The 12,334-nt window shown below is 47.4% G+C and overlaps 1 protein-coding gene across 1 annotated transcript in view; it reads left to right on the forward strand.

Moving 5' to 3' along the window:
- Window positions 1-12,334, forward strand: part of ccdc47 (coiled-coil domain containing 47) — a 62,454-nt gene that overhangs the window by 45,730 nt on the left and 4,390 nt on the right. The window contains exons 7-11 of the mRNA XM_067969272.1: window positions 3,132-3,233; window positions 4,071-4,181; window positions 5,982-6,067; window positions 7,266-7,324; window positions 7,926-8,035. Of these exons, the coding sequence (XP_067825373.1) occupies window positions 3,132-3,233; window positions 4,071-4,181; window positions 5,982-6,067; window positions 7,266-7,324; window positions 7,926-8,035 (468 nt within the window). The remainder of the gene's footprint in view (window positions 1-3,131; window positions 3,234-4,070; window positions 4,182-5,981; window positions 6,068-7,265; window positions 7,325-7,925; window positions 8,036-12,334) is intronic.

A 12,334-nucleotide genomic window follows, 5' to 3' on the forward strand; every position in this document is an offset into this window, starting at 1 on the left:
TTAGTGGTATAAACTGGGCGACATGGACATGTTGGGCCGAAGGGCCTGTTTCCATGTTGTAACTTCTATGATTCTATGAAAGTGCAAGTCATGTCTAACTAACCTAGTTGAACTTTTTGAGGAGGTAACTAATGTGGTAAATAGGGAGTGTCTATGGATGTTGTTTATATGGACTTTCAGAAGGCATTCAATAAGGTTCCACATGAGAGACCATTAACAAAAATGAGACCACTTTGATTTGGAGGCAACCTATTGACATGGGTCGGGAATTGGTTAGACAATAGGTGTTAGAGATTAAAGGATAATGGGTATGTACTCCAATTGGCAGGATGTGACTAGTGGTGTCCCCCCGGAATCTGTACTGGGGCCTCAGCTTTTCACTGTTTATCAATGACTTAGATGAAGGAATAGAAAGCCATATATCCAAGTTTACTGACGACACCAAGGTGGTGGCACAGTAAATTGTGTAGATGGGAGCAGAAAATTGCAAAGGGGCATTGATAGATCAAGTGAGTGGGCAAAACTGTGGTAGAAAGAGGAGCATAGCTATTATGGGGTCCAAGTACAGGAATCACTAAAAGCTAGTGGACAGGTACAAAAAATAATTTAAAACGCTAATGGAAAGTTGGCCTTTAACTCAAGGGGGTTGGAATACAAAGGGGTGGAAGTTATGCTACAATTGTATAAAGACCCCATTTAGAGTATTGCATTCAGTTCTGGGCACTGCACCTCAGGAAGGGTATATTGGCCTTGGAGGGAGTGCAGTGCAGTTTCACCAGATTGATACTGGGGCTAAGAGGGTTAAATTATGAGGACAGATTGCATAGACTAGGCTTTTATTCCCTTGAGTATAAAGATTAAGGTGTTTAAGATGACTAAAGGAGTTGATAGGGTAGATAGAGAGAAACTATTTCCTCTGGTGGGGGGAGTCCAGATCAAGGGGGCATCACCTTAAAGTTAGAACTAGGCCATTCAGGGGTGATGCCAGGAAGCACTTCTTCACACAAAGGGTAATGGAAATCTGGAATTCAAAAACTGAGATTGACAGACTTTTGTTAGGCAAGGGTATTAAGGATTATGGAATCAAGAAAGGTAGATGGAGTTAAGATACTGATCAGCCATGATCTAATTGAATGGCGGAACAGGCTCGAGGGGCTGAATGACCTACTCCTGTTCCTATGTTCCTTCCTATGTTAGAATGTGCAGAAGGATATAGTGTGAGCGCATTAAATATCCATATTGGAATAGCCGGTCAGAATCGTACCCTTAAATACCAATGAATCTGTTTGTCTGTTCAGTAAGTGCTTAGCCTCTTAATTTGTATCATCTGAATATTTTGGGATTTTGCTTATGATCCATATTAATATGCTAAAAATAGCAAGGGTTCCAATGGAGACCCCTAGGGTACCCTCCTCGTAACCCCTTTCCAGCCTGTTCCCTTTTTAAGCTGGTTATTTATCCTGCTCCATACTTAAGCTCCTATTCTGTGATTCTTTATTCCTTACTTGAACTATTAGTTGTTACCATGGAATCTGAAGACTAGAATTGTTGGCCATTTATAATCAATAGGCAAGCAAATCTAATCTTGTTAAAAAATTTCTGAAAGTCCCATGGATACAATATCTGCTGTTGTCAGTAGCTTCTTAGAAAAAAACTCCCAACAGATTAGTTAACCAAGGGCTCCCATTCCTGAATCAATGCAAACTCTCCTTTCACAAATTCTTTAGATTTCCCAAAGATCTTAATGCTTGGCAAGAGAATTCAGCCCATCAAGCTCGTTTCATCCACAGTCCATGCGTAACTCCTCCCTCTCCAACCACTCCGAAACCAAGATATATCGAACTCTCGCTTCGAATAATGGGGTTACATTAGCCCTTTTCCAATCGGGACATTTCATCAAGAACCTCTCCCAAATTTAGCAAACTTACAAAATTGTCAGTTAAACTTTCACTAATTTCATAAATTAGAGGGAGGCCATTCAGCCCTTCTAGCTCTCTTCCGCAGAAACTTACAGTTTCTTCCCCCTCCCCATCACAGAGACTTAACTGCCTCTTCTCACCTCCGTTATCTCAACCAGCCATGGTTGCAGGTGGTGATCTCGCTTTGTGAGATGAAGTGTTTCCTAACACCAACACTGAAATTACTTTGCACATGTCCCCTTGTCCTGCTGTCATTGGTTTAACTTGGAATAGTGACTCCGGATTAACCTTTTCCATTCCACTTTGTATCTTGTGCATCTGCAAGGTCCCTTTGACTTGTCTCCTTTCAAAGATGAAAAGTCCTCTGTTTCCTAACCGATCCTCTTAACTCAGTCTATCTGACGTTAGGGATCAGCCTCATGACTGGTCTCTGCTTCCAGGTGTTTCCTTTGTGCCTCAGTGGCCAGAAACTGCACTCCACATTACAAGATGCAGTCTAACCAAAGCACTGTGCAGCTGCAACAAGTTAGCCTCAGCCTTCATTCCCTACTGATTTGGCAGTATAGCTCTGCATTCTGTTTACCTTGTTGAAAGCTGATCCGCAACGATTTGGACATGGTGTTGAACCTGCTACCGCTACAAGATCTGTCTCTGCCTTTCCCCTAGCTAGTTCAACATCGTTATGTAAGTCAGGCAGCATCTGTGGAAAAACAGGAGTCAGTCAGTTGCCGTTTCAGATCTAAAGACCCTTTGTGAAATGATGACTGGCTGACTTCTGTTTCTCCACAGATGCTGCCTGGCCTGCTGAGTAGTTCCAGCTTTTTCTAGATTTTCATTATCTGCAGTATTTTCCTTTTGGTTCATCCCATTAAGTATGTCCCCCATTTTTTGTGTTCTGATTTTAATCTCTGTCTGTCTTGACATTCATAGGTGCAAGTAATTTAGCCCAGGTTCTTCTTCCAGCCTAAGGGTGTCTAACCCTTATTTAACCATACCCGCCATTACTTGCACACTGTGAGCTCCTCCTCTGCTATTTGTAGAGAACTGCTCTTCCTTGCTGAATGCAGATGTGAGGTAACTGATAACTCTCCTGCCCCACGTTCCAGCTTTCTGCCATTGTTTTTTATTTTCTTGCATCCTCGGTTTACTGCGTAAATGTTTGTCTTTTAAGGAAGGAATGGAAATGAGAGCTTCTTGTGGTTCCTTCTGTAGCAAATCAAAGTGACAATGAATGAGGAAGACATGGACACCTACGTGTTTGCCATCGGGTCACGGAAGGCCATGGTCCGGATGCAGAAGGAGATGCAGGACTTGGTATGTAACGGCACGAGGAATAATGGGGGACAGTCGTGGCAGCTGTTGCTCTTTGCGAACATTTTGTACAGTATGTAAGGCTGGTATTGGTCCATGCCCATGGGGTCTGGCCCTCGATGTCTGTCACTGTCATGTGAAGTGTTACTTTCCTGGTGCTGTTTACACAAGTTGGATATTTCTGAAGCTGTGGTTTCACCAATTTAACTGACAGTATTACTGACAGTTGATTAGTAGCTTTCAATACTGAGATAGGTAGATAGATTTTTGTTGGGTGAAGTTATCGAGATAATGAGCAAAAGCAGGAAAATGGAGTTGAGGTGCCGATCAGCCATGATCTAATTGAATGGGGAAGCAGGCCTGAGGGGGTGAATGGCCTCCTTCTGTTCCTAATGTTACAATGTAACAGGAGTTTACAGATCGCTGAGTATCTAAATATTTTCCTGTGTAGGGGAGGATGGAAATCATTGCAGTGACTGCCCTTCAATTCTTCCTGTATCTGATAGCAGCTGAACACAGACTGCAGGCAGATAAATGCAGACACTAGGGCACTTGTGTTTAACACCTAGAACACATTCCAGAGCTTTCTGTTGTCCTGTAACCACAGCTGGAAATGAAAAACTGCATTGAACACTGGCCTTTTACACTGACACTTCAGCAATGGCAGGGAGGGTGGCTGCTATAAGCACATTCCTGATTGACGTGTGTTTAATCTCCATTGTGTTGGTGGATCGATAGTTTGCTGTGGACTAACTGCAGGTCCTCCAGCTTCTACTTGGGAGACTGTGATTACTGCACCATGATCACAGTGTTATAAACATGCTCTGCCTTTCTTTCTAGAGCGAGTTCTGCAGCGATAAGCCCAAGTCAGGGATTAAGTTTGGGCTTCCTGATTCGCTATCTATCTTGTCTGAGATGGGCGAGGTCACAGAGGGTGTCCTGGACAACAGGGTGAGTGTGTGGAATTGGGAAATGAGTAGAACTTTCACAAGTTAACAGAATTCCTCACTGGACTTGGTGTTAATTTAACAGAGATTCTCTGCTACAGCCTAGGCCTCAAGTCCTCTGATCGCTCATCTTTTAAAAGCAGCACGTAACTGACTAGGTTACACCCCTGGTACCTGCTAAGTTAATAAATCTCAGCCAGCTGGCAGTAGGGGCACACAATTGGCCTCAGCACTCGGGGTCGTTAGCTGGAAAGTACACGTGTGTACGTGTGTCTGATCGTGCGCGCGTGTGCGTGTACGCTGGGTGAGGATTGTCTTGGGCTCGGCTCTGAGGCTCTTTACAGTTAATGCTGAATGTTTAGGGTCGTGCATGAAGAATGGCCACTTGTACAGGGTGTGGTTGGGCAGTAACTGGAACCCGTATCCCACCAGGAAACGCCACCATCAGGAGAGGAGATGGGGAGAATAAAACAAGCCTGGTATTGGGTTCATAAACATATCTGTGGGGTAATCGAGAATGGATTCCAAATATGAAACTGATACATTTTAATAAATCGGATGAACGGGGAATAAAATGAAGCTCTTGTCCATCCACGAAAACCAGAACTTTGCCCATCACTGGGCAGAGATAGTCGGATCTGCCTCCCTCTTCCCAGGTCCAGGGCTTTGGTTAAAATCAGAAGTCAGTGCAAATACATGCCCCCCCACTCTTTCAAAGTACCAAGTTTAGGTTAATTTAGCTTGTGAAGTTTGCGTTTATCATGGTGAGGAATGGAACACTTCACTTGCAGCATTCATTGTCAATGTGAAGCAGTTCCGAGTCAGGTGCCCCACAGTTACATCTAAAGCAAGGAGAAAAAAAACGTGCATTTCTATTGCACCTTCCCATGTGCTCAGTGTGTCAGAAAGCGGTTTACACCCGATTAATTACTTTTTTGAATTGCCATCTGTACTGTTTGGTAGTCGAATGTGGCAGCTAATTTGCACAAGGCAGGGTCCTACAAAGCATATGTTTTTGGTGACATCGGTTGAGGCAGGAATATTGGCTGGGGCACCAGGAGAACTGCGTGCTCCTCTTCAAATAGTGCCACGGGATCTTTAACATCCCGCTGAACAGGTAGACGGGGCTTTGGCTAAACCTCTTATCTAATAGATGGCACCTGCAGCAGTCCTCAGTACTGCACTGAAATGTCAGTCCAGGTTGTGTGCTGAAGTCTTGGAGTGAGATTTCAACCCATGAGCTGCTCTCAAGAGTGCTACCAACTGAACCCAGCTGACACTAAAACCTCCCTCTACACTGCCCCACCAAACACTCCCAGGGCAGGTACAGCAAGGGTTGGATACAGAGTAAAGCTCCCTCTACACTGTCCCATCAAACACTCCCAGGGCAGGTACAGCAAGGGTTGGATACAGAGTAAAGCTCCCTCTACACTGTCCCATCAAACACTCCCAGGGCAGGTACAGCACAGGTTAGATACAGAGGAAAACTCCCTCTGCACCCACTCTACCAGTGCCCATTTTCCACATCAATCGTCCTGTGCCCCCTCCATTTTGTGAGTCCTTGCCAACTGGAATTTTGTGCCCAGGTTACAATGATGCAAGGACGATATCTGACCCGTTGCCCATCCAATACCCTCCCACTCAACTGCGACCCTTATCTCTTCCCCCCCACCACAACCAGTCCACCATATTCCTATTCATACAGTGACAGATGGTGTCTTTGCAACTCCGTTCGGGTGTTTGCTGGAGATTGACTTGTCCCATGCTGAAATGTTTAGACATCTTTCTCTCTTTCTGTTCCCAGATGGTGCACTTTCTGTCGAATCACGCCGACAAGATTGAGTCTGTTCATTTCTCGGACCAGTTCTCTGGGGCTAAAATTATGCAAGAGTAGGTATCAGTGATATCTGTATGAGGGGGCCGCTACACCTGCTGAACTGTAACCTTTTGAGAGTTGGTGGGGTGGGAAATCCCGCTAGCCGAAATGTTTAAATTTTGCAGATTTTTGTTGATTGGGGAATAGTTTTGTGAGGGGGGTGATGTGGTCGGGGGTCCCTGGGGAGGGTGGGGAGCGTTGCGGTCGGGGGGGGTGGCCCTGAGGGGGGAGGTCAAAGTCCTGCTCTTGGGCCTCTGCCAATACTCTGCCGAGCTACCAGGGCACACATTGGGGAAAGGCCTTCTGTATATCTGTGTCCCTGTATGAATGTGCCTGGCACCAGGGCATCACCTCTCCCTAATAGCAGTTACTGATGCCAGACATGCTCGGAATTTAATGAGTGTAGAATCCTCCATGTCATGGATGCTGGAACCCCAATATGCTCTCCTGCTGGGACTGAGCCACACAGACCAGGACCGCACTGTCCAGTATAACTCTGAGCCACATAGACCAGGACCGCACTGTGCAGTATGTGCTCAGTTAGTTGGTCTATGCTGGGGCAACAGTGAGGCACTACCATTGGCCTCAGGGTCCCAGGGCTAGGTTGGAAACAATTATCCAGGGTTCCCGGTGACTCCTAGAGAGAGTGCGTGTGGTTGCCGGATGAGTACAGGATTGGGCTTCCCTGTGACGCACTCTGTTGAATAGCCTGCTGACACTCTGTATTTGGGCTTGTGCAGGAATGGCTGTTTGGGTGAGATACTGGAGGATGCTATTCGCCTGTGAAACCTGTATCCAACAGAGTGTCGGCACCTTCAGGGAGCAAAGAGGCCGTTGAGAGCACTGGACTGTAATGCAACTGTCTCAGTGACTCTTAACTTCTAACCAATTGGAAAATAAATCGGACCTGTGTGTAATGCCAGTGATGCGTTGCTTGTAACAGCAACCTCTGAGAAAGCCACTTAAACCATTTTGATCCTTTCAGTTCGTGTTGGGAGAGTGAAGGAGAGATGAATTATTGGTGCTCTAAATTAAAATCAGTAGTTTTAATGACCTTTTATTTACTCCTTGGCAGTAAGTGTGGAATATTCTGCAATATTTAATTTGTCGCCTGTCGGTACAATCAGGAGGAAACCTTTAAAAAGTAAACTGGAGTCTGTGCCTCTTTAATTTGCTGAATTCTCTTTTCTTTCTCCCATTGTTTTTGTTTAGAGAGGGCCAGCCCCTCAAGCTGCCTGACACTAAAAAGACACTACTGTTTACATTTAACGGTAAGTCTCGGTTTCTGGGTTCATTTTCTTATTTTGTCAGTGATTCACTAAAGCAGCTGTGAGCCTCTCTCCTCCCCTGGGTCTGAGCGCACCGCACCGGCTGGAGAAAAAAATCTGCTTCCAGACCAGTCTCATTGCCGCCATGTGCGTCTGCACGTGGGTTGGAGCAGGCGAGCCTGGGGCAGGAGTTCTCTGGTGTTAACTGGCTCCTCCAATGGTTGGCCGTGGAACAAAGCAGCTAAAACCTAATAAATGATACGAAGGTACAAGAGGGCGGGCAGACCCCAGTGAGAGTCAGCACCCTATGCAGGACAGAGACAGGAGAAAATGTAGATTTCAGACTTGAATAATTTAGGGGGTGAAAAAATGGGAGTAGTTGGTAGGGGGAAATTGTATTGGTGGATTAAAAAACTTTGGATGCCTAGCAATTACTCTCTCGATATCGACCAGAGTTTCAGTCGGGTATCGGAAGCCCCACCTCGGTCCTGTCCTGAGATCAAATCTGTCCAATTTCAGTATTTCATCCGTGAAGCTATTTCTGTCCGTGCAATGTGACAGATCATGATCGTGATCAGGCCTCGTGTGTGTTTATTCTGTGCAGTGCCTGGTATCAGCAACACTTCTCCAAAGGACATGGAGTCCTTGCTACCGCTAATGAACATGGTTATTTACAGCATTGACAAGGCAAAGAAGTACCGTCTGAACAGAGAGGTGAGAGCACATTGCGCGCGCTTTGCTTCATGGCTGGTTCACTGCAGACCAGAGTCTCAATGGCCGGCTGTCCCGGGGGGACTGATTGGTTTGACAATCGACGAGTGGGTGACATTTCCATTTACCAGTTTCCCTTGCTCTTCTCTCTACTCTGCTTCCTCCCTTCCCACTTCCCTTCCCGTCGCCCCCCCCCGGCCGCTCTTCCCGTCGCCCAACCCGGCCGCTCTTCCCGTCGCCCAACCCGGCCGCTCTTCCCGTCGCCCCCCCCCGGCCGCTCTTCCCGTCGCCCAACCCGGCCGCTCTTCCCGTCGCCCCCCCCCGGCCGCTCTTCCCGTCGCCCCCCCCCGGCCGCTCTTCCCGTCGCCCCCCCCCCGGCCGCTCTTCCCGTCGCCCCCCCCCCCCGGCCGCTCTTCCCGTCGCCCCCCCCCCCGGCCGCTCTTCCCGTCGCCCCCCCCCCCGGCCGCTCTTCCCGTCGCCCCCCCCCCGGCCGCTCTTCCCGTCGCCCCCCCCCCCGGCCGCTCTTCCCGTCGCCCCCCCCCCCGGCCGCTCTTCCCGTCGCCCCCCCCCCCCGGCCGCTCTTCCCGTCGCCCCCCCCCCGGCCGCTCTTCCCGTCGCCCCCCCCCCGGCCGCTCTTCCCGTCGCCCCCCCCCCCGGCCGCTCTTCCCGTCGCCCCCCCCCCCCGGCCGCTCTTCCCGTCGCCCCCCCCCCCAGGCCGCTCTTCCCGTCGCCCCCCCCCCAGGCCGCTCTTCCCGTCGCCCCCCCCGGCCGCTCTTCCCGTCGCCCCCCCCCGGCCGCCCCAACCATAGAAATTTACAGCACAGAAGCAGGCCATTCGGCCCATCGTGTCCGTGCTATCCAGCCTAATCCCACTTCCCAGCACTTGGTCTGGGGCCTTGTAGGTTATGGTGCTTCAGGTGCATATCCAAGTACTTTTTAAATGCGATGACAGTTTCTGCCTCTGCCGCTCTTTCAGGCAATGAGTTCTAGACCCCCACCACCCTCTGAGGGAAAAAATGTCTTCTCAACTCTCCTCTAATCCTCTCAGCATTAACTCTCCCCTCAGTATCCTTTGTGCCAAAGAAAACAACCCCAGCCTATCCAATCTTTCCTCATAGCTAAAATTCTCCAGTCCTGGCGACATCCTTTGTACCCTCTCTAGGGCAATCACATTTTTCCTGTGATATGCTGTCCAGAACTGTATGCAGTACTCTAGCTGTGGCCTCACTATTGTTTTATACAGTTCTAGCATATAGTTCTAGCTCTTATGTTCTATGCCTTGGCTAATAAAGGAAAGTATCCCGTATGCCTTCCTAACCACCTTATCTACCTGTCCTGCTACCTTCAGGGATCTGTGGACGTTCACTCCCAGGTCCCTTTGTTCCTCTACACCTCTCAGTATCCTCCCATTTATTGTGTACTCCCATGCCTTGTTTGCCCTCCCCAAATGCATTACCTCAGACTTCTCTGGATTGAATTCCATTTGCCACTTTTCTGCCCACCTGACCAGTGCATTGATATCTTCCTGCAGTCTATAGCTTTCCTCCTCACTATCAACCACACGGCCAATTTTTGTATCATCTGCAAACTTCTTAATCATGCCCCCTACATTTAAGTCTAAATCATTGATATATACCACAAAAAGCAAGGGACCTCGTACTGAGCCCTGCGGAACCCCACTGGAAACAGCCTTCCGGTCACACAAACACCCGTCGACCATTACCCTTTGTTTCCTGCCGCTGAGCCAATTTTGGATCTAACTTGCCACTTTCCATAGAACCACAGAACCGTAGAAAAGATACAGCACAGAAGGGGGCTATACAGCCCATCGTGTCCACGTTGGTTCGAAGAACAACCAGGTGCCCGTTCTAATCCCATCTTCCAGCACCCGGTCCATAGCCCTGCAGCTTACAGCACTTTAGGTGCAGATCCAGGTACTTTTTAGAAGAGTTGAGGGTCCCTGCCTCTACCACCAATTCGGGCAGTGAATTCTATACACCCACCACCCTCTGGGTAAAAAGGTTTTTCCTCATGTCCTCTCGAATCCTTGCGCCAATCAGCTTAAATCTATGTCCTCTAGTTCTTGACCTCTCTGCTAGGGGAAACAGGTACTTCCTGTCTACTCTATCTAGGCCCCTCATAATTTTGTACACCTCAATCAAGTCTCCCCTCAGCCTCCTCTGCTCCAAGGAAAACAACCCCAGCCTATCCAATCTCTCCTCGTAAAAGCAATTTTAAAGTCCTGGCAACTTTCTTGTAAACCTTCTCTGCACTCTCTCCAGAGCAATTACGTCCTGTAATGTGACCAGAACTGCGCACAATACTCCAGCTGTGGCCATACCAGCGTTTTGTACAGTTCCATCATTACATCCCTGCTTTTGTATTTTATATCTCGGTTAATAACAGAGAGCATTCCGTATGCCTTCTTCACAACCTCATCTACCTGTACTGCCACCTTAGGGACCTGTGCTCATGCACTCCAAGGTCTCTCACTTCTTCTACCCCTCAATATATTCTTGTTTACTGCGTATTCCCTTCTACTGTCTGCCCTCCCTAAGTGCATTACCTCACACTTCTCCGGGTTGAACTCCATTTGCCACTTTTCCGCCCATTGATATCTTCTTGGAGTCTACAGCTATCCTTCCTCTTCACTATCAACTACACAGCCAATTTTTGTGTCGTCTGCAAATTTGCCAATCATGCCCCCTACATTCAAGTCCAAATCATTAATTTATACCACAAACAGCAAGGGACCCAACACTGAGCCCTGTGGCACACCACTGGAAACGGATTTCCATTCGCAAAGACATCCATCGACTTTTACCCTTTGTTTCCTGTTACTGAGCCAATTTTGGATCCAATTCGCCACTTTTCCCTGTATCCCATGGGCTTTTACCTTTCTGACCAGTCTGCCATGTGGGACCTTGTCAAATGCCTTACTAAAATCCATGTAGACAACATCCACTGCACTACCCTCATCAATCCTCCTTGTCACTTCCTCAAAGAATTTAATCAGATTTGTAAGGCATGACCTTCCCTGAACAAATCCGTGCTACTATCCCTGATTAAACCATGCCTTTCCAAGTGACAGTTTATCCTGTCTCTCAGTATTGATTCTAATAGTTTGCCCACCACCGAGGTAAGACTGACCGGCCTATAATTGTTCGGCCTTTCCCTCGTACCCTTTTTAAACAACGGTACAACGTTTGCAGTCTTCCAGTCCTCCGGTACCTCCCCTGTATCTAGTGAGGATTGGAAAATGATCCTCAGAGCATCCGCTATTTCCTCCCTGGCTTCCTTCAATAGCCCAGGAAACAATCCATCTGGCCCTGGTGACTTATCAACTTTCAAGGATTCCAGTCCCTCTAGTACTTCTCTCTCGTTATGTTTACATTATCCAATATTTCACACCTCTCCTCTTTAACTACTATGTCCAGATCATCCCTTTCCTTGTGAATACAGAGGCAAAATATTCATTTAAAACCCTACCCACATCCTCTGCTTCTACACACAAGTTACCCTTATCATCCCTGATAGGTCCCACCTTTTCCTTAGCTATCCTCTTGTTCTTAATGTACTGATAAAACATATTTGGGTTTTCTTTCATCTTACTAGCTAATATTTTTTCATGCCCTCTCTTTGCTTTTCTTATTTCCCTTTTTTAAGTCATCCCTGTACTTTCTATACTCCTCCAGGCTTTCTGCAGCATTTAGTTTTCTGTGACAGGCATAAGCTTTCTTTTTCTGCTTTATCTTGCCCCGTATAGTTCTAGACAACCAGGGGGCTCTAAATTTGGCAGTGTCACCCTTTTTCTTTGAGGGGACGTGTCTGCATTGTACCCGTAGAATTTCACTTTTTAGTGCCTCCCACTGGCTTGCCACTGATTTCTCCTCAAGTAGTTGTGTCCAGTCCACTTCTGCCAAATTACCTCTTAGTTCTGTAAAATTTGCCTTCCCCCAATTTAAAACGTTTACTCCTGATTTAACTCTGTCCTTTTCCATAATAATGCTAAAACTAACTGAATTGTGGTCACTATTCCCAATATGGTCACCCACTGTCACTTCACCCACTTGCCCATCTTCATTTCCCAGGACTAAATCTAGAATTGCATCCCCTCTTGTTGGGCTTGTCACGTACTGGCTAAAAAAGTTCTCCTGGACACCGATCAAGAATTTTGTGCCCTCTGTGCCCCTCACACTGTTTGAATCCCAGTTGATGTTAGGGTAGTTGAAGTCCCCTACTATTATTGCCCTCTTATTTTTGCACTCAGAAATTTGCCTACATATTTGTTCTTCTATCTCC

Source organism: Heptranchias perlo, chromosome 30 (genome assembly GCF_035084215.1).
Source record: "Heptranchias perlo isolate sHepPer1 chromosome 30, sHepPer1.hap1, whole genome shotgun sequence".
In the NCBI taxonomy this organism is placed as follows: domain Eukaryota; kingdom Metazoa; phylum Chordata; class Chondrichthyes; order Hexanchiformes; family Hexanchidae; genus Heptranchias; species Heptranchias perlo.